The 22,673-nt window shown below is 39.5% G+C and overlaps 1 protein-coding gene and 1 long non-coding RNA gene across 3 annotated transcripts in view; one reads left to right on the top strand and one right to left on the bottom strand.

Annotated features, from left to right (window-relative positions):
- LOC144322772 (uncharacterized) overlaps nt 1–1,962 on the bottom strand; it is an 11,383-nt gene extending 9,421 nt beyond the window's left edge. Inside the window, exon 1 of one of the 2 annotated variants that reach the window (XR_013388423.1) lies at nt 1,017–1,962. This is a non-coding gene — a long non-coding RNA (uncharacterized LOC144322772). The remainder of the gene's footprint in view (nt 1–1,016) is intronic. The other variant, XR_013388424.1, reaches the window with a different exon arrangement.
- On the top strand, nt 232–22,673 carry RAB14 (RAB14, member RAS oncogene family). The gene is made up of 8 exons (XM_077913133.1): nt 232–330; nt 7,313–7,371; nt 8,565–8,618; nt 9,941–10,118; nt 14,348–14,414; nt 18,970–19,057; nt 19,459–19,489; nt 20,465–22,673. Exons 2-8 carry the CDS (start codon nt 7,320–7,322, stop codon nt 20,640–20,642), a joined length of 648 nt encoding a protein of 215 aa, XP_077769259.1. The 5' UTR covers nt 232–330; nt 7,313–7,319; the 3' UTR covers nt 20,643–22,673.

Genomic DNA, 22,673 nt, shown 5'->3' with positions numbered 1-22,673 from the left:
CCGCCGGCTGCGCGCGCAGCCTCCTCCCCCCGCTTCTTTTGTGGTCCGGCCCATTGCGAGGGTGACAGGAAACCCTGTGCAGGGAGCGCCGCCATCTTGGACCTGCCCGAGGAGATCCTGAGGGAGCCGCGGAGCCGTCGCCGCCGCCCCCGCCGCTGCCGCCGGCGCGCCTGCACCTCGTCGGCCAGCCCGCCGCCCCCGGGGCCCCGGCCGCCCGCCCGCCCGCCCGCCCGCGCCGCCCGCCCGCCCGCGCCGCCCGCCGCGCCCGCTTCCTCGTCCTGACGCCCCCCGCCCGCCCGGAAAGCTGCCCAGCCACCAGCAACCCCCCAGGTGAGCCGGGCCTTCCGCAGCGTCCGTCGGGCCGCGGCCGCCTGGCGCGGGGGCGGGGGGCGGGGGCGGGGGCGCCGCGGGCGGGCCGGCCGGGGGGCGGGGGCGCGGGCGAGGGCGCGGGCGAGGGCGCGGGCGAGGGCGTGTGCGGCCGGCCGCCGCCGCCCCCGCGAGCCCGGACGTGGAGCCCCGGCCCCGGCGCCGGCCCGCGTGGGCCCGGGCACAAAGGCGGCAGCTGGAGGCCTCGCCGGCGCGGCGGGGCTCGGTGTCCTTGTCGGCGGGGCCGCGGCGGAGGGCCGGGGCGGTGAGGGCCGGGGAGGCTGAGGGCCCTGAGGGCCGGGGAGGCTGAGGGCCGCGGCTGCTGAGGGCCGGGGCGGCCCGGACGGCGCCGAGCTTGGGTGGCGTCGGCCCGCCGTGAAGGCGACAAAAAGTTGTGGGTTTTGAGCGTTTCTGGGACTGGAGGGGAGACGGCGGAGCAGGGAGCCCGTCGCCGGTGGACCTGGCCGCCGACTGCGCCGGCTCCGCTTGGCCCGGTCGGGCCCGGGCTGGGGGCTGCGAGGTCCGCGTCCCCGTCCCCGTCCGCCCGGGACGGCCGCGGCGGCGCCTCCGTGGTCCGGGCCGTGTGGGCCGTCCCCGCCCCCGGCGCCCCCCGCCGCGAGCCCCCGCGCCCTCCGGCCTCGCCGCCTCACCTGCAGGGCGGGTGTAAGGTCAGACGTTGCTTGCAGAGGAGGGAAGGCGGTCGCGGGAGGCCGCGGGAGGCTCCTCTAAAGCCGAACGGCCCCAGATTCTTGAGGCTCAAGCGACGTCTTTCAAGTCTCTGCTTCTGACGACCCAGCCCGGGCCCGTCCCGCCGCGAGCGTCTTTACGTAACCGCGGTAGGAGAGGGCTCCGCGGGAGCGGCCTCGGCCCAGGCAGGACGCCGGAGCCCGGGACGTCTGGTGCGGCCGAGACACGCCTGCGCGCGGACGGGCTGCGCCTCGGAACTTGAGGGCGTAGCTTCCAGCGTGTGCGGGGGGGTCCCGGGAGTGTCGGGGTCGCCCCCCCCCCCCCCGCCACGTTGCTTTGAGGACCGTTCCCTTCAGACATCACGTTTCATCAGTGAAACTTTGGCCGTTTCTGGCCCTCTTAGTGCTTGTAGTAAAGTAGGTGCGGGCCCCTGGCTGGTTCTTGCCCTTGAAGCACGGCTGCGGCGCCCAAGCACTTTCTTCCTAGGCTGCGGCCATGACGGCAGAACTGCCCTGCTCGTGGCACAGTAGAAACCCGGCTCTTTTTCTTGTATTAGTTGATGCAAAGATGTGACATTGACTGTCCTGCCAAGAGTGAGTTTTTTAAAGTGGAGGTCAGAATGGGTGGGCTCTTCTCCGAGGTTGCGTTACTGCTGAGACCGCGCATTCGGATTCCCCGAGCACAGCACCGGTCTACACTGTGTCCCCGGCACAGCCTGTTAGCGAGTCCGACCGCCGCTAAGTCTCCGGGAGGCGGGCGCGACGCTCCTCTTGGTCGCTCCTGCCTTGTCAAGCCTCACGCAGACTCTGTGCTTCGCAGATGCTCAACAAGGATTTCCGTGTTGGGATCACAGTGCTTTTGGGCGCTCGGTCCAGTTCTGTGTCTATAACGAGACGTCTTACGTGTAGCAAAACCCCAAACCAAGCTTAGTAATGTTAATAATGAGGATCAGAATGTAAATCACCTGGAATCTTTGTGGGTTGTTTTTGTCCTGTGTTGTCTTGAATAAGTTATGTAAAAATTACGTCGTAGCATCGTTCGTCCTAAGAAGTAGAATAAAATAGCCGTTTAATGGTTGTGAGAGGATTAGTCAGACGTAGTGCCTGAGTGAACACAGTAAAAGCCAAGGTATTAAAAAAGAAAAAATGCTGTCAATTTTCGGAGTGTGTTTTTTGAGGCCGATCATATGATTGACTTTCCCCATATTATTATGAATTTCCCCATATTATTGTAAATGTGTAAGTAATGTTGGAACTATTATGAATGGGAGTTATTTTATTTTTGGAAAATATTTATTCTAGAGAGATTGAAGGCATGTGAGTAGGGCTGGGGCTGGGGCTGGGGCAGAGGGAGAGAAAATCTTCAAGCCGACTCCTGAGATGATGACCTGGGCCAAAGTCCAGAGTTGACCACTTAACTGAATGGGCCACCCAGGCGCTGCTTGTTTTTGTTGATTCTTGTTTGTTTTGTATTAGAATAGTTCTTTATCTACTTTGAATACTTTAGAATATCACCAGTGAATATAGCACATGCTTACACTGTTAATAGAGTTATATAAAGTTAATAATTTCTCCCTATCCTTTTTCTTCTCAGTCCACATACTCATTTTTCACAATTTGGTGTGTATCCTTCCATATTATCTGTATACAGGTTTGAGGGAGAGTGTGTGTATGTGTGTGTGTTTAAAAATGGGATATGCCACTGCATAAAATTCTATCAACTTTTTTTTTTCCACTTAAAAATCATGGATATATTTTTAAGTTTATTATCCATCTCTGAATGGTTTTTAAACTAGAAGCATGTTATTTCATGATACTTTAGTCATTTCCCTGTTGATAGAAGTATAGATTGTTTCCAGTTTTTTTGGTTTTGGGTTTTGTTTTGTTTGCTGCATTAGATGCAGTTGGACCTATAACCTTATGGATTGAAGATCTTGTATCTGTAGGCTACTTCTTGGTCACAGTTGATTGGGATTATCTTTAAGATTTTAAAATATATTGTTTACTTCCCAAAAAAATGTGGCAATTCAGACTCTTGTAAGCAGAGTGTATGAAAGGTCCTTAACCTTCTCGTCTGCATGCACATTTCAAATACAGTCATTTATATATCTGTTTAATTTCATTTGGAGATGTATCTAACTATATGGAGACCATGCGACTTTATTTTGGGGGCAACAATGATTTGTCTTTAATGTGTATTTAGTAACCATGTAGATCTCTGTGTTTTGTCCTGGAAATGGATCCATGATTTTGTTAAGTGAAAAACATGCAGTTTGATGCAGTAGCATACCCCATTTTAAAATATATTCCTTACCTTAAGGGTGTTTCTTGTGTTGAAGATTTAATGTTAATCTCAAAAAATCTGTTGTTAAAGGAGTATTAGGCATAGTTAATATTTAAAGGGACTACACCACAATCATCAGTGTTTGGTATGCATGTAGTAATCATTAGTCTTGACAAGAAGTTTAGTGCTAAGTTTTACATGCAGTGATAGTAAGGCCTGACCCTAAATATTTCGTGTAATTATCCTCCATTTTTCTTTGATTTTTTTTTTTTTTTTTTAAGTTTTATTTGTTCATGAGACACACTGAAAGAGGCAGAGACACAGGCAGAGGGACAAGCAGGCTGTCAGTGGGGAGCCCTATATGGGACTCCATCCCAGGACCCCGGGATCGTGCCCTGAGCCGAAGGCAGACGCTCAACTGCTGAGCCACCCAGGCACCCTGTTTTGGTTTTATCAGTTTACATATGTATGTATATCAGTCCACATACATATATGCTTTTAATAACCCGCCTTAGAGAAAATCATGTTCTTTGGAGTCAGGCCTGGGTTCAGATTCCAGCTCTGCCATTTACTATTTTTGTAACACAGGCCAAATTAATGAATTTCTCTAAACTTCAATTTCTTCAGTTTTTGCATGGACATAATGACTGCAGAGTTGTGAGAATTAAGTAAGAATTATATGAAGGGAAAAGTACTGATGATCATCACACGGTTTACTCTAAACAAATGTTACCTTCAGAAACTTTAAGTGGATATAACTTGAATTAGTGTTATCATTCATATCTACAAATCCTGATTATATCCTCTAAATATAATTTTTTAAGACTGAAGTATTATATTAGTACCAAGTGAGAAAGATCTGTGTCCCAAAGTACCACCAAAGGGTTTCATGGTGCATCCCTTAACTATGAAGGAGGCCAGATGGTGTAGTGAATAAGAGGGGGTTCTCTGCAGTTAAAAACAGTCTTAGGTTCAGTATAAGCTTGACCACTTAGCTGTGTGACCTGGACATGTTACTTACCTGTTGAGTCTTCATCTGTAAAATGAGGATTATAGTCACTGTTTTATAAGGCCGTAGTAAGGATTAATTGAGATTGCATGTAAAATGTTTAGCACATTGCCCTGGTGTATATTAAGTACTCAATAAATGGTAACTGTAACAATTGTTTACTAGTTTGCAGGTTGTTCATCTGTATTTAATGGTGCTTATTGTCTGCAAGGAGTACTTTTTACATAAGGAAACCAGAAGCATTGAAGGAGATCTTATCTGCATATGAATTTTATTTTCATACTTTTCTAACACATGGAAAACACATTTTAATTTCACCAGTAGCTGTGCACAAGTTATGAAATATTATCAAGGTTTTTTAATTAGTGGAGATTTTAGTGTTGAATGAACTCATGTTTTCAGAGATTTGAACTAGACCGACAGTTTTTACCCCCTTTCTCCCCCCCCCTTTTTTTTTTTTGACTTTTGAGTAAAGCAAAAAGCATTCTTAGATAATAGAAAACTTTTTTCCTCTTTCAAATCTGGGTAAAAAGTACATTCCTCACCTTAACAGTGGTATGTTTCATTCATGTTCAAGAAATGATGTTGAGAAATCCTTTTTTAGGACAATACTAATTAAGCATTGGTTAATATTTAAAAGGGGCCACTCCAATATAGTTTTAATGTAAATACATAATTTTGAGTGAATGTTACCAATAAGCTGTGGGAGTATATTTAAACCTAGCTAGTATCTTAGCTTATAATAAGAGAGGGAGGACCTGTTGTGTTAGTGGCTACAGTGCTAGATATTTTCTGCCTTTCATTGTCTACTGAAATTATTAAACTTGAGTAGCTTTCCCTTTTAACTTTGCCTTTAGGGTTCATTTTTAAGAAACTTGAACCAGAAAGTTGTGTTTTGAGGTGAAGACAGGGTACTAGTATTTACTCCGAAAAAGTGATCATTGTCTTTTATTTGGGAATAGTTTATGCTAATTAATGCTTGGCAGTTTTTTAAAATGTTTTAAAATTAGTCATCTTGTAGATATTTAATAAATGCTTTTGTGGTAATTAGCAAGTACACAAATTAATACAACTAGAATTGGCTTATAATTTTATGATTAACCTTTAGAGCATTTCAAGGAGAAATTAGAATTGTTAGAGGCCTTGGTTTTAACATAATAAAATGGAAGGAAGCAAAAAGTGTGTATGGCTACAGCTTTGGGTAAGAAGAGAGAAAGGAAATGGGAAAATCAGAAGAGGAAGAGCATAAAAGAAACTAATTTTAAGGTGACTAATTCCTTTTCCTCAAGTTTGAATGGGAAAAGAGGAGCTTAAAAAAGAAGTTAAAAATTAATTATAGGGTTCTGGGAAGAATGCAGGTGAAGAACATAATAATCTTTAACATTTTTATTGTGAAAGATTATTTTTTTTCCTTGTGTTTGGGATCTGGTTTGGATATCTGGTGAATAACCCACACCAATTTTAGCCTCAGGACCAAGTTCATTCTTAAAAGTTTTGCATCCCTAGTGTCTGGGAAAAGAGAAAAAAATTTTGATGGTGTTCAGAATCAGTTAATCTAACTAGAGAAACTCCCTTCCTGAACAAACTGGTTAAGGGAGTTTTCAGTGATGTTGAAGACTGATTATGAAAGTGCTACATGTCAAGCAGGAATAGGTAGCAGGGCATCCGCTTTTGTTAAATGTAATCCTTATAGTTAAGTGAGAAGATTATATTGTGTGAAGTGATTGTCTAATACTTAACTGTAATTAACAACTTTCTCTTTCCTGTTAACAATAATTCACTTGTTTTAAATAATACTTTTTTATAGGTTAAATTTTATTATATAGTAATTTTGTTAGCCTTAATAAATGAATTTCTGCAATCATATCAAATGTCTGGCTTGTATAGTGTGACAACTGGCCATGATAGAAAAAATCAGATTAAAATATTGGAAATCAAATTTTTAAAAATGGGGTCAAATCTTTATATATGTGTGAGCATGCGAGTAATTTTTATCTTAAGCTGAGAACTGGTTTGAGAATAAACGTTACTGGAAGTTATTACCAGTATTAGAATTTACCTCTTGTTTTTCTAGCACTTAGCACAGTGTCTAACACATTTAAGGCATTCATTTGGATAAACTGGGGAGTTTTTTCTTTTTTTAAGTCATTAAAAGTAGAAAGAAATTGGAATTATTTAGGTTAAGTCCATCTGAGGGCAAAGATAGGCTGTGATCTTTCTAAACATCTTCTAATACATACACTTGAAAATTTTACAATCCTAAATTAAATTTTAGGCCATTATTTTAGCTTCTAGAGTAGTATATAGTAGGCATTTGATACATTGTTAATCTTCATATCCTTTATTGGGTTGAGCCGTATGAAAGTGCAAATAACTGACTTTAAAAATGTATAAGAACAGCAGTTTCATGTGGTTTTATCTAATTCTGGCAGTAATTTGGTTTGGAAATAGTTGGTCTTTTTGGATGCTATGCTATGATTTAAAGTAGTAAAAAAAAAGTTATTTTGTGTTTTTAAGTTAGTGGTTACTTTTTATAACACGCTGTTGTAAAATCAAAGAGTTCTGAACAAGTTGGCCATCAGTAATTCACTTCATCAGTTGACAAGGGTGGGGACTTCAAAGGGGAGAGCTGTTTATAATGATGTTTAATTCAAAGTTATAAAGATTTCCTTGTTTGAAATTTTCCAGAGTAACTTTTTTTACTGGATATTCCCTAAAGTGAAATTATGGAATTGTTCTGATATTATGGTTTCTTAGTATTTCTGTGGATAACACATGAGAATATTAATGTGCATCCACGAGAATTTTTGCATTTTATCAATTTGGAAAATGTAATTATGATATAACTATAAACAACATTTTGTTTATAATCAGAATGCTGTGTTTTATGTCTTTAAAGTCTAACAGTGATCAGCTGGAAAACATGCATATATCCTTCTGAAGTAACACAGTTTTCTTTGTTTTTAGTGCCACCATGGCAACTGCACCATACAACTACTCTTACATCTTTAAATATATTATTATTGGTAAGTCTATTTAACTTATGCTCTTGTTCTACAAAGAAAGTTACTATCTGAAATACTTATATACTAATAGTTAACATAGCATTCCAGAAGAAGTGAGTGTTGTTGTTGTTGTTTTTTTAACTGCAAAATTTAAGTTCCTTTAATAATATTTATTTTTGCGGTAACGACGTACTTGCATTGTGGCCCTGTAGTACAATGGTGGGGACTTTTTGAAGTGAAACAGATTGTTCTTGAGGTCTTTCTGAAAGCTTTGTTAATCCTGGAAATGGGACTAATTTCCTAGGAGCACGGATAACATTCCAAAAAATATTGTGAAAGCCATCAGAGCCCTGTGGATTCCAAAAATTGATAGAGCTAACATTGACTCAGAGTAGTTGTGTAATATACACAAAATATAATATCGGTGGTTATTTCAAGTAAGTTTCAAGATACTGCTCATATTAAAAGACTGTTGTTTACCCAGGTCTAGTTGTAAGAGTTCAGTTGAAAGTACACGTAATCTTTTTAGTTAATTCTTCATATTTAGAATGGTATGGTGTAATGGTGAGTTCATGTGACTATACGATAATACTTCCTTCACCAGGGGTTAAATTGCTGTAGTATAGTCAGAGAGGACATCTGTTCTCTTGTGGTTTTCATATAGTGCACATGCTCTTCTTTTGTGGAATCGTATAAGAAATATAAGGAATATGAGAAGAGATGGGATCTAGTCAGATTTCCCAAACTTAACTGTTTTTGCTTGTTATATGCTGCCCTGTGTGTGTTATTCCCAGAATTCTTTTGCTTTTATGCATGGATTAAGGGAAAAAACAATACAAAATTTTTCAACAGCTCAAAGTAAGGAGTGCTCCTCTTAAAAGTTTCTTTTTTAAAAAGCACCTCCTAGCTGATATGTTATTTACTAACATAATTTATAACTTAATTGTCCCTGCTAGGTTGGCAATAGTCCATTTGTACATCACCCTGAAAAGTGACCTATAGTATCGTTCAGACTCATTATTTATATATATATATATATATATATATATATATGTATATATGTATATATATATATATATATGAAATAAAACTTTTCAAGTGTCCCAGAAATTTGTGATGTGATATGGTAGGGGGTATAGCAATCTTTGCATATAATTATGAGTATAAAATTGAGAAATGTAATTGCTGCTTGAAACTTTTTCTTTTTTTAACAGGGGACATGGGAGTAGGAAAATCTTGCTTACTTCATCAATTTACAGAAAAAAAATGTAAGTTTAATATATAGGTAAAATAATATATAAATTAAACTTACATTCACTTTCCTACTTTTTATTTATTTTTTTTCTAGTATACAGACTTTCCTACCTTTTAAAAAGTAACATTTTCAGTATAAACAAATGGGTGTATTGGTAGAATGAAATATTTAAATATAAGTTTTGTTTTTAGTGAGTGAAATTTTTTTAAATAGGTGCATATAAAATGAAATACACCTGTATGTATAGAGTATTAATTTATGTACCGTATATAATTTGAGTTGTTTAGGTTTTTTTTTTTATAGTGGTAGAAAATTTTAAAAAATGTATATTGTAATGTTAAATTTAAATAATCTTTTTTCTAAGTCTCCATTATAGAAATTATTAATTTGCTGCATGTATCATTTATTTATTAACTAAATAATAATAGATTAGAAAATATTTAAATGAAATTCTTTCTGTATCCAGTACTGGTTGATTAATATTTGAAGTACAACTCTGTTTTGGATGGTAAGGGAAGAGACCATCTCATCTTATTTTTTGTAACTGATAGGCTAAATATAGTTGAAATTGTTTCCATATAGTTGAAGTTATTTTTATGGCTTTTTTTTTTTTTCTTCTTAATGTAAGTTTTATGAAGTCTCTAGCAGTCTGCATACTTGTACCAGAGAATAGTGGGTTTAAGGTTTTCAGTGGCTGAATTATAAGGAAAGGACTAATAAACTTGTCCTATTGGATTGGACATATGTAACTTGCCAATATGTAATTGTAAGTATATATTAAATGTGTTTTTGTTTGAGATACTGATAATATTTACCAGGATAAAAATTTGACAACTTGTAGAGTCTTTATTTTTTATTTTTTTTTTTATATTTTTTAGAGTCTTTATTGAATGGTTTGTTATATGTAATAATTGTCAGAAGTCTAAATAGCATAATGTTGGTGTTAGGAAGAGCTTACCAAAATATTTTTAATTAGCAGATTATTTTAGGCCAGGGGTCAGCAAACAATAGCACGTGGGTCAAATCCAGTTACTGCCTATTTTTGAAAATAAAGTTTTATTAGAACACAACCATGTTTATTTTACTTACTGTCTTTGGCTGCTTTTGTGCTTCAGTAGCACTGTTGAGTAGTTGTGGCAGACCTCTGGCCTACAAAACTTAAATATTTATTATTTGGTCCCTTACAGAAGGTTGCTGACCCCTGTTCTAATCCAGTCAGATTTCTTGGATTTCTGAGTTTTCGCTTTTTTCAGTGCTAGTTTTAGTTTATTTATAGCCTACAAGCATTAAGTCATTTAATTATCCAGTGGATCTTATTTCTTTTTTCTCTGACAGTTATGGCTGATTGTCCTCACACGATTGGTGTTGAATTTGGTACAAGAATAATTGAAGTTAGTGGCCAGAAAATCAAACTGCAGATTTGGGATACAGCAGGGCAGGAGAGGTTTAGGGCTGTTACACGAAGCTACTACAGAGGAGCTGCGGGAGCGCTTATGGTGTATGATATCACTAGGTAAGAGATTAATAGTTTTTCAAACTTCATACTTGAGAAAAGAAATCTTTTCTTTTGTGTTTTTTGTGGGGTTTTTTGTGTTTTTTTTTTTTTTAATTAGGCATTCTTTAGTTTGTGATTATGTGATTATAAATGAGCTCATTTTGGTTTTATGGTTTCTTCTCTGCATTGTTGTGTAAGACTCCATGTAACATGTTGATTTCCTTTTCTGAAAGTGGATATGGCTGAAGAAAAACTTTAGGAGGTGCTGGTGGAGCTAATAGAAGAATACTATTCTGAAAAGCAGCATCAGTTCAATTATTTGAGGTGAAATAATATTTTATACCAAACTTTGCTCTTTTCACGTCAGTAGAAAGCACGCAAGCCTTGAGGAGTCACTCTATTCAGGCTCTGGTGTTAAAGTTGACATCTTTTCAAAATAAGGTCAGGGAAGGAATTAAGTAGTTTTGCTAATCCAACGTTGGTAGATTATAAAAAGTTCTTATGCTTGCATCCAAAGGTGTTTAAGGTATTCATTTACTTAAATTCTTTTTCTAAAATGGATTGATATGGTTTATATACTTCATGTAGTAAGATTAAATTTATTTCAGCTTGGCTATTTCTGGAAACTAAAAGCACTTGATACAAAGTAACAAAACTGGACCATAAATATTTGGCTTCAGAACACAGGGGAAATGGTGCCACTTCTTTAAATGGTGCTAAGCTAGAAAATGAATTGGATCACCTTTCATACTAATGCAGAGTGCCAGTTTATAGTGGTGTGACTCTTGTCTTTTTTTTTTTTTTTTTCTAAAGATTTTATTTATGTATTCATGAGAGACACACAGAGAGAGGAGAGGCAGAGACACAGGCAGAGGGAGAAGCAGGGTCCATGCAGGGAGCCCGATGCGGGACTCGATCCCAGGACTCCAGGATCACGCCCTGAGCTGAAGGCAGATACTCAACCGCTGAGCCACCCAGGAGTCCCTCTTGTCTTACTTTTTGGGGGGGAGGTAGGAATAGGTGAGTGGGACCAAATGATAATTAGACTTTCAAGTGTATTACCTTTTGGGAAATGCTTTATACTGTTTCCTCTTCAGGAGTCACGATACAGTGTACTCATTAACATATTAGTTCTGAGTAGTTCTTCCTGAGAAGTTCTGCAGTAGAAATTTTTTTTTTAATATTTTTATTTATTTATCCATGAGAGACACGGAGAGAAAGAGAGAGAGGCAGAGACACAGGCAGAGGGAGAAGCAGGCTCCATGCCGGGAGCCGGACGTGGGACTCCATTCCAGGTGTCTCCAGGATCAGGCCCTGGGCTGAAAGGTGGCGCTAAACCACAGAGCCACTCAGGCTGCCCAGTAGAAAAATTCTTTAACTTGGTTTAGTTTGGTGTTTCCTAAGCTTATTTTATTGAGGAACACCTTGGGAAATGTGGACTTAGAATAACAATAGTGGCTGATTGTAATTATACTGCTTTTGAGGTTCATTGCGTTTCAGAATTGGGCGATCTCAGGGCAAAACAGACTGAAATAGCCTTAATCCTCTTCTCTCTAGCCTGGCAACTTGTAACATGATAAGTAAATAGTTTTGTGGGAAGAATATTAAAGAACCTGTCCGTCTCTATAGGACATACTAATGAGGGATGCATTCCCGAAGACTTTGCATAATTAAAAACCCTGTTATTATTAAATATAAATGTGGTGGTATGTACTTAAGAATGTATCAAAATGTACTTTGTTTTGCTTTGTGCAAGTGTGCTTGTGTTCTTCCCCACCCCTATCTTTGCTAATAATATAATTGGTATGTAACAGTGTGGAAGTTTAAGGTCTACAGTGTGAGGATTTGATGTATGTATATAGTTTGCTTTTAAACATAGCTTTTAAGCATAGTAAATACTTTTGGTAAAATTTGTGTCTGGGTCATCGGAAGTACTTCTGGTGGAAACAACACAAATGTCTATCAACTAAGGAATAAACAAACGGGTGTATTGGTAGAATGAAATATAATTTGACCGTTAAAAGGAAAGAAACCGATAAATGCTATAAAGTGGATGAATCTTGAAAACATTTTGCTAAGTGAAAGAAGCCAGATATAAAAGGCCACATGTTGTATGATTCCATTCACATGGAGTATCCAGAATAGGCCAATTCATGGAGACAGAAAGTGGATTGCCAGGGGGTGAAGAGTGAGTGCTAATGGGTACAGAGTTTCTTTTGGGGTTGATAAAAATGTTCTAGAATTAGAAACTGGTGATCATTGCACAGCTTTAGGATATATACCAAAAATAGCTACATTGTATACTTTAAAAGGATGAGCTTTTATTGTATGTTTATCATATCCCAGTAAAAATATTACTGAAAAAAAGTACTTCAGGCTTTAGACATGCTTTATTAATATATTTCATAGTGACGTTGATGTTGCATCCATGACACTGATTTTTTGCTTTTTTCTCTATTCCTTGACATTTTGCAAAGTTGAAAGTTCTGCTTTAATAATATTTTTACTTTTAGCATTACATATAATTGTTACAGGATACTTCCTAAATTGACAGCATAGTTTATCGTGGCAGTTTGGCTATAGCAGTTGTTTGGTGTGTCATTTAACATCCTTGGAAAGTCAGGGATGTTTTTGCACCTTTTTTTTTTTTTTTAGCACTATTACCACTAATTAATGAATATTGGGATGCCACTATATTTATAGATTTGACATAATGGTGAATTTTAGGTTAATAGAACAATTACTAGAAGTATTAGCAGAGGTTATGGACACATGTAAATAATATAGTTTATGTGATCTTGATACTTAAAAGGATGTGTAGATTTTTCTGTTTACCAAAGTGGTGGCAGTTTGTAAATCACTCTTGATGCCAGCTTTGACATTTTAAAACGTATCAAAATCAGTATAAATATTTTTGGATTTGTGCTATTTAAGTTTTTGTGCACAGAGTAGGATAAATATATCGTGTAAAAGCAAGGTAGGCCAGTACTACAAATATTGAACAGTAAAGTGATACGGCTTGTGCTTTTTAAAAATATTTGACCATTAGAAGATTTTACTTAGAAAATTTTGAAATATTGGGGAAATGTTGCTTTTATTTATTTGACTTTTTTTTTTTTTTTTTTTTTTTACAGTTAGGTGGTGATTTGTGTGTAACATAGTTTAGCACAGTAAAAAGAGAATCTTACAACTTCTTTTCGGTTCCCCCTGGGAAAGGATTGTTTGGAATATCCAACTTTATATGGGTACTGGCAGCTGGAGTTCATGGAGTATATTCACAAGGCTAAATTTGAAACACTTTGAGGACACTATGTGCGTAAAGGGTTCAGGGCCTGGCTCTGAAATTATTCAAGTCTTTGTGGGCTTCTGTTTCCTCACCTGTTAAATGAGTAAGATGGATTAGTGTTCTGTGATTGTATATAAATCAGACATTTTTAACTTTCAAAAATTTTATTTGACCCCTTTGGTGAAGTCTTATAAATATTAATATTCTGCTATCTATAAGATTGTAAAATATTTGGATTTGCTTGCTCTCTTTGGGCCTATTTGACTGCTGCAAATGAGCCTGTGAGTTTCTAAACTCTTGCTTGGAGAAAGTGGAGAAATACGGTAGTCTGAATCCCAGAATGATTTAGTAGCTGGTAAATAAGAGTACAAAGTTAGAATAAACTCACTCTAATATCTGGGGGCTTGAATTTCCAGTCAGATAAAGTGCCTTTTTCAAGCCAGTTTTTGTTGTCATAGTTAACTTTCTCTTGGAAGAAAGGTCTGTAGTCAGGTGACCGTCTTAGTTTCTAATTTGAAGAAAACAGATGCAAACATGTTTGCCATTGAACATATCATTTGTTAGACATTTTGGTATTTTTTCTCCCATTTTGTGATTGAAAATATAAATGATTTACACATAATCTTAGTTTTTACTTCAGATGGGAAATTCTGAGTTCAGAATTGTTTCTGTTAATTTTTTGTTGTTGTTCCTCGCCTCCTTATTGGTCTGTTCAGGAATGTGCTTTTAAATGTAAACAGTTTACTTCTGATACGTGATTAGCAGCAAAGCTGTTGGATGTTGATTTATTTATTTAAAACAAATAATAGATTTGGCTAGATTTTTAGAAAGTTATGTTTTTACATTCCACAGGTTTTGATGAAAAGTGACTATTACACATATTTATTTGAAGTTTATTTTTTAAAAAATTGAAATGGCAGTTGTATGTAGTAGTCACAAATGTAAACTTTAATTTTTGCAGAAGAAGTACGTATAACCACTTAAGCAGTTGGTTGACAGACGCAAGGAATCTCACCAATCCAAATACGGTAAGTTGAATAAAATCTATTATACAGAAAATTTTAAGATCTATGCTAATCCCAAACGGAGTCAATTGCTAGTAGGATTTTTGTATATGAGTACTGAGAATGGGAGAATATTTAATTTTTAGAGTAATTGAAGAGAAGCTAACTTTTTTTTTCAATACAATTACCCCAGGTTTTGCATCTTATCTTCGGTTTTTGTCCGTGTTTATGGTTAAAAAAAAAAAAAAATTAGGAATGAGGTGGTGATTTTATGTCCGGTAGAGACCATGAAATCTGAAATAATCAGTTTAAAAGGGATCTGCATTTGTTTCATAAAACATTAACCATTAGAAGAAAAACTGGGCAAAGTATAGAGATCTCTATTTCATGACAGCTGCTTGTGAATCTACAATTATCTCAATAAAATTTCAGTGAAGAATAGAGTTCTGCCTGCTTAAAAAAATTAGTCTTTTAATTAAAATTTTTTTCTTTTTAACAAAAAAAATCAACTATACTTCAGTAAATAATTAAAAATAGATTTGGAAAGTAACCATTACTGTGCTATATTTTCAAATTGCAAATTTTAAAAGATTTTTTTTTAATGAAAAGAAAAATTAGCTTCTTAGCCAGACTGAGAAGATATTGAGGTTTTAAAAACCAGCTACCATGGTGGAGTCTCAGTATCCAAAGATAATGTGGGTCCTTGGCCCACAGCATGTTAATGGCCTAGTAAGGAGATAGCTGTGTGTATACAAATAACTGTGCTGAGAAGCAGAGTGAAATAGGAGTTAGAAATAGAGCAACTGGTGTGTGTGCGCGGCTGGAAGTGCCCAGGATAAGCAGCGCCGTCTGGAGAAACCAGCTTTGCAGGAAAAGTGGTGTTTGAGCTGGGACTGTGGAGGTGAGCACGATTTTAGTAGATGCTAAAGGGGGCATTCCGGGAATAAGTGAGGAAAGTCACTGAGCTGTGACTGACCAAGGCCTGTGGCTCACTTAGCTTTTGTACTTCACCATCTAGCAGAGGTCTGATTGAATAAATAGGTAACCAGTGGCAAGATTGGCTTTTATCAGGGAACAGCAATAAATTGTACTAAAAGTTAACATGATTTGCCTCCCCCCCCTTTTTTTTTTAAAGATTTTATTTATTCATGAGAGACACACACACACACACACACACACAGAGGCAGAGACACAGGCAGAGGGAGAAGCAGGCTCCATGCAAGGAGCCCGATGTGGGACTCGATCCCGGGTCTCCAGGATCACGCCCTGGGCTGAAGGTGGCTCTAAACCACTGAGCCACCCAGGCTGCCCTGATTTACCCTTTTGGGGGGGGGGGGTAAAGGTTTGTTTATTTTAGAAAGCTTGTGAGTGGGAGAGAGGGAGAGGGAGAGAGGATCCTTAAGCAGGCTCCCTGCTGAGTGTGGATTTGACTCCGGCTCAGTCCCATGACCCCTAAGATCACGACCTGAGTCAAAATCCAGAATCGAAAAAAAAAAAAAAAAAAAAAAAATCCAGAATCAGCCACTTTAACCGACCCAGACACCCAGGTGTGCCCCAACATGATTTATAAAGCCAGGGACTGTGCCTGCAACCTATCCTGGCTTCATACCCATTATCCCCTTAAACCCACGGTAGGTATACGGTCAACTATAGATAAATGTTCATAGCAGCTTTATTTACGGTAGCCAAAAATTGGAAACAACCTAGATGGTCAGCAGTAGGTGAATGATTAAACAGTCTGATACATTCATAATATAAAAAACACTCCTCAGCTTTATAAAGAAATGAAATGATACATACGGCAATTTAGATGGGTCTCAGGGGCATTGTGCTGAGTGAAAAAGTTATACTTACGAGATGACTTACTGTAGGATTCCATTTATAAAACATTCTCAAAAAGACAAAACTATAGAGGAGTTAGCATTGTTGCCAGGGGGTTAGCAAGTGGGGGTGAAGGGTATGAGTGGTGTACCCTGAGCACAGCACAGAGCATTCTTTCTAGTGATGGAACAGTTCTGTATCCTGATTGTGGGGATTCAAACGTGTACCTGAAATAAAATTGCATGGAACTGTACACACACACACAGGTGTACAACTGGTGAGATCTGAGTAAGGACATAAATTGCACCCCTCAGTTTGCAGGGTTTGAGCCTGTGATACATTGCTATTAGGAGGCTCGGTAACGGGTGTACAGAAGCTGTCCTCTTGTCTGTGATTCTATAGTTCTCTCAAGAAATCTGTTAAAAAGAAACAAAACTCACTGTAGAGGGTGCTCAGAGGAATATGACGACAAATCATCCGTATCCTTCCTGCCTCACTTATGCCTCTTTGACTTTTACCAGATCTTCAGAAGAAACTGTTAGGGCGGGAGAACCTTGCCCTTCAGGATTCTTCTGGCTTGTCTAAGAAATAAATTGACAGTTGTTACAAGTTTCTGGAGATGGAGTCCACCCCCTCTTCTGGTACTGAGAGGGAAATGCCCTTACAGTTGGGGATTTTTCTTGTAAATGTAGATGTCTCTTGAAGCATAACTTTTGGGTTTCCAGAGCTTCACTTGTGTCTGCTGCTTCTTAAAAACAAGTCAGTTTAAAATAATCAGTAATTCCAAAGAGGTATATCTGGGGATGGATAAATTTGCTCCCCTACAGAAGAAAATCTCTTCAAGTCCAGCTCAAGTATTATATTTCCTATAACATAGCCTTCAGTTTCTGTGTATAAGTTACATACTTCCCCATGTTGGTGGTGGTATATTTTGTACCTCCGTCTGGTTAGCGCACGCACCACTTTTATGTCTGCCTTCAGAATGATGGGAATCACCGCTTGGAAATTCTTAAGGAATTTGGAGAGGAGGCAGTGTTTCCATTCAGCAAATGTTTAAACTTCTTTAAAAAAAAAATACCTTTTACGAACAGCTTTGTTGAGATCTGATTAACATAATTTACTCATTTAAAGTGTGCAGTTCAGGGGTGCTTGGGTGGCTCAGTCAGTTAAGCGTCAGCCTTCAGCTCGGGGTCCTGGGATGAGGCCCCACATCTGGGGTCTGCTTCTCCCTCACTCTCTCTCTGTGCTCTCCCTCTCTCTCAAATAAAGCTTTAAAAAAATGTGCAGTTCAATGTTATTTTTTTGAAATTTATTATGAAGTATAGTTGACATACAAAACATTTCTTGTTTTGAGTACTTGTCTTATGGTGGCCCTGTACTAGGCCATTGTGACTTTTTCAGTGTTGATTTAAGAAACAAACTGATTTCCTTTTTAAAGTGTTTTTTTTGTTTTGTTTTGTTTTGTTTTACCTTCTTCTTTAAAAGACTAGCAGACTCCATGTAAAAGCCTCTTCCCCTCCTCAGTGGGCCCTTGTCCACATTGAGGAATGCTCACGTTCGTTACACTGCAAGAACACTAGGTGTTCTTGCTCAGGGTTTTTACATTCAGATACAGTGGACATTGGACATCATTTTTGGAAACAGGTGGGCCCAGGGGCTGTAGTTTCAACATGAGAAAAATTAATGGTGGAAATCACTTTTGGTTGAAACCATCCTGGATTACCACATCTGTTTGGAAGGGAAAGGAGTCAAATAAGTTTATATATAGACAGAGACAGTTTATCCCTAAATCCCTCCCCCCCCCTCCGGCCCCTGAAATCACCATAAAGATCAAAAAGCTGTTTCTTCAAGGCTGTGAACTTTTTTCTTCAAACTTTGCAGAGCTGCCTTTAACTTTGGCCTAACTTCACTTACATAAATGATTCCCAAGTGAGTGTCGTTGTGTGTGATATTTTGCTTTGGATCTGAACTCCCTGCATATGTGCCCCCTACCCCCTCCTCCCACCACACTTCCCCACGGAACAGATGCTTGTTTTCAGTTGCTACAAGCTTAGTGCTGCGAGGGCTAGTGGAGAGGAGGACAGAATTTGAAGGTCACAGTTGGGGGTTTCTGCCTGGGTTCTGATGTCCTCCTACCACCTGCTCACTGACCTTCGACAAGGCCCTTTGTCTTATTTGAGCACTACTTGCCTTACCTGGAGGAGCTGAACTGGTAGTTTGACTTTCTGAGGGTCCTAGAGACTCTGGGGAAAACCATGAGCCTCCTGTTCTTGGTTACAGCATCCTCTGCTTAATTTCATGGATCCTCCGATCCCCTGGAGCTTGTCCACAGACCCTCTGTGATCTTACTCAAATCAGAACCTTTGGCCTGGACCAGGGGTTGCTTATGGGCTGTATTGTTTTTGGATGGCTTGCAAACTAAGAATGGATTTTACATTTTTAAAAAGTCATTAAAAAAAAAAAAAGGATATGCAGAGACCCCATTTGGGCCCACAGACCTGAAATACACACTTTTGGCCTTTTACAGAGTTTGTCAACCCATGGCCTACATAATTGCTGACCTCTCTCCTAATAGGATGGACTTCATGATTCTCATCTCTCTCTGCTGGGTGATTGCTGATACTTGGTTTCCTTTTAGGCCCATGGAGCTGGGTTTTTTTTTTTTGTTTGTCAAAAATTTTGGGGTTTCAGAATTTTTATGGTTGATTTTAAATGGTTGCTTTTATTTTAAGATGTCTTTCTCTTGGTCACAAATTAGGTAATAATTCTCATAGGAAATAAAGCAGATTTGGAGGCACAGAGAGATGTCACATATGAAGAAGCCAAACAGTTTGCTGAAGAAAATGGTGGGTTTAAGACTTTTAATGGCTTTTTTGGGGTCACACCTAGAATGTCTAAGGAAAGGTGGGATTTTGGTACTGTAGATTATTTGACACTTTTAATGCCAACTACTTCAATCTCAAGAATGAGGAAACAAAATGTGTGTCTATTTGACGGTCCTTCGTGTTGGGGGGTAGTGCACGTATTTAATGACAAACATAAGGGCCCCTCCTTGCCTCCCACCCTCCTCTCAAACTAACGTTAATGTTCTGTAAAATACTGTGATAGGAGTACTGATAGGTGATGGGAAATTCTTATTCAGATGTTATTGAAGAAAATGCCCTTGTGAATTAATGTGAAATGTCTTTTTTTTTTTTTTTTTTTTAATGTGAAATGTCTTAATCATAGTCTGAATTTTAATTTTTAGGCTTATTGTTCCTTGAAGCAAGTGCAAAAACGTAAGTATGGCTAAAATTAATCATTTTCGGTTACATTCAAACTTCTCAAAGTAGAACCAGACCCAGACATGTGGAAAATGAATAATAATATGTAAATGTGTAATGTGTATGGTGGGAAAAACAGTAAGCAGGCTTCCCTTTGCTTCCTGTTTAAAAGTAGTATTTTTTGCTACTTCACCTAAAAGATTGTACCCTGATTGTGCCGCCGCCCCCCCCCCCCCCCCCAATTCAGGTTAATAAATGAAATTGTGTTAGCATTTCAAAAGTGTTTGACTTTCACAACTGTGGTTGAGTTTGGCATCCTGGACTCCAGCTTGGTAAATCTGTTTATTTAATACTTCTGATTAAAAAGTGTGGCTTAAGGAAACAATGTCTAAGAAAAATCAGAAGCATAATTAATGTTTTCTAATCGTTATTCCATGTCCATTGTTGAACCCAGGACTCCCATCAGAGTTCATTTATTAAGCCAAGAATTCCTTGCCATGGTGAGAAGCTAGCCCCTTTTTGTTTAGCTTCATCCCTGTTGTTAGTACTCAGAGACCCGAAGTGGGAACGTGGCCGAGCACAACTGTATCGGCATCACGTGATAAGAACAGCGTAGTCGATGCCTGGCTCGTCAAACCATACAAATCTGGAACCTCGTTCCTATTTGGAGTCCCTTCCTATTCTTACAAAATGGCCCGTCTTCACTGTCATCATAAGTTAATGTAAAGCATTGTAATGATTAGAACACATCCGGTTATCCAAATGGGGTTTGTAGAAACGGCTCTTAGCACCGCGTTTATATGCTCTCCACAGAAAATATTTCCCTGTGTTGTTCTCTTAGCTCAGCCTTGGTAATCTCTTATTAGATGACAGTGGCTAAGTTGAAGACATCATGGCAGTTGACGAAAGGTTAGCAAAAGGTCAGTGTACAATGTCTTACCTTTTGTGGAAAGCTGTGATTCTCGAATAAAGTTGTCCCTTGCCTCGTAGGGGGGAGAATGTAGAAGATGCTTTCCTGGAGGCTGCCAAGAAGATCTATCAGAACATTCAGGACGGAAGCCTGGATCTGAATGCCGCCGAGTCTGGCGTACAACACAAACCTTCAGCCCCACAGGGAGGCCGGCTAACCAGCGAACCCCAACCCCAGAGAGAAGGCTGTGGCTGCTAGTGACCTCTTTGCCGTCGCTCCCATTTGACCTTTCACCTCTGTCTGTTGGAAGCAGTTCTTTTTACTGCCTCATTGTCTTCTGTACATCTTACTGGGTTTAATTAAAAAAAAAAAAAAGAAAAAAACAACTCTGTTGTAAAAACAGTTTAACACAATACTAAACTGCTAAACAACTAGATGTAATCAGGTTATCAAAGGCAAGTAGAGTAATAAATCTCTCCTGCATGGTAAATCTAGACTTTTTTTCCCCTTGATTGTCCTCGTGATAGGTATGTCACCAGTACATGATTCACACTGAGCACTGATGCTGGACTTCAATGATTTTTATCCTTCCCTCTTTTTGGCAAGGCTTCGTCTTACCGTCTGGTTTAAGTTGAGGGTATCTTGAGCCTTTCTCCCCATCTTTACTGTTCGAGTATGTCTGTTGTAACCGATACGTTTATTGCTGTGAAACGACTCCCGATAGAGAATGGTTCTATAACTGCTTTCGTTGTTTCCGTTGGATACGTTCTCCTGTTGTGTGGGTGGCATTTTTCTCGTGGAGGTTTGCTTCTGTCTCAGCCTTGCGCAGGGAAAATATCCACTTCTCTTTTCTCTTGTGCTTAATTAATAGCTTTATCCCTTTTTTTTTTACACCATTTTATCCTTTTCTCTTTAGCAGAAAGTAAATATGTATAAAATTTGAAGGAACCGAACTAACAATACATTCTGTGTATATTATTTTAATGAAGAAAATAAATTGATTACTGGCATTGGAACAGTATAAAATACCAGTTTGTACAGTATGACCTGTATGTGACCATGTTACTCCCTCCGTTTCACACAAGGAAATAGACGCGACTGCAGTTCGCAAGTCCTCCCGGCCCCGCGCCTGGGGACGGGTGCTGGGGAGACCTCCTAGCGCGAGAGGATTAACACTAGCAGATTCTGTTCCACCCTTGCACTGTGGCTTACCTGCTGATTTTCTTAACTGTTCTTGTGCAATCGACAATGTGCTAACCTGCTTTTCTCTTTGTAAACATTTTGCATTACAGGCTGTATTTCTTGCCTTACTGTATAGAAAAAGAAAAAAGGCTGGGTTTCTTATTGCACATTTTAAGCTTTTATACCTTTATCTTCTTGGAATGGTGAGATTGTGTACCGGACAGTCAGAACCGCAGGTCTGCTGTTAAGGGATTTTAAATTGTGCATTTTTAACACTACAGTGAAATGACTGGAGACCTCCCTTGCGTTGTTCGTATGAGGGGCTGTTTTATGTCCTGTTGGCATAAATCGTTTTGTAAAAGGGAAAGTGCTTCTGCCGGTGTTTCGGTGCTCGCGGCGGGAAGGATCCTGTATCTCAAGGGAAGCGGGACAGCCGACCTGTTTACTAAGTTTTTTGCATCTTTGGGTTGATGCCTGATCGAGCTTACGGTTCAGGTGGAGAACTGAGCTTGTCTGAAGTAGGAGGTAAACCCCGGTATGTTCTACGGACTCACTCAGCTCCGCTGCTGTGTTTAAAATACACATTTTAAATCCCTATTTACAGACACTAAAGTAAAATAAAAAATACGGCTTTCTGGGTTGTAAACATGTGGTAGTACTGGAGTGTTGTATAGTCCATGTTAAATAAAAGCCAAAACTGGAATGTGCAGAAAATAGGATCTGGTTAATTTGTGGACTCATCTTTATTTTTGTCTTTGTTTAACTTTTTTAAAAACGAGATTCCTGGAGTAGGTCGGTATATTTTGTTAAAGAGTCACAGTGACCCATTTTGCTTCTTACCCTGTTGCTTCACAAGGGACTTGCCCGGGGACCATGACCTGCTGCTGTGTTCACGGCCGCCGCCCCACCGGGACGCCAGGTAGCAATCACAGCCGAGGACGGCGCTCGTTGAGGTGCAATACCCGACTCCCAAAGTTAGTCACGGTGGGTCTTCGTTGTTCTTGTGACAGGATCTATCCAGACTGCTGTACTCTTCATTTGATGTAACAAGATGCTATTAATCTAAATATTTGTAAATAAAGTACCTGTATCTAGATTAAGGTAAAA

This window comes from Canis aureus, chromosome 10, assembly GCF_053574225.1.
Source record: "Canis aureus isolate CA01 chromosome 10, VMU_Caureus_v.1.0, whole genome shotgun sequence".
Taxonomy (NCBI): Eukaryota; Metazoa; Chordata; class Mammalia; order Carnivora; family Canidae; genus Canis; species Canis aureus.
The sequence above is the reverse complement of the archived record's forward strand: the minus strand, read 5'-3'. Positions and strand labels throughout refer to the sequence as shown.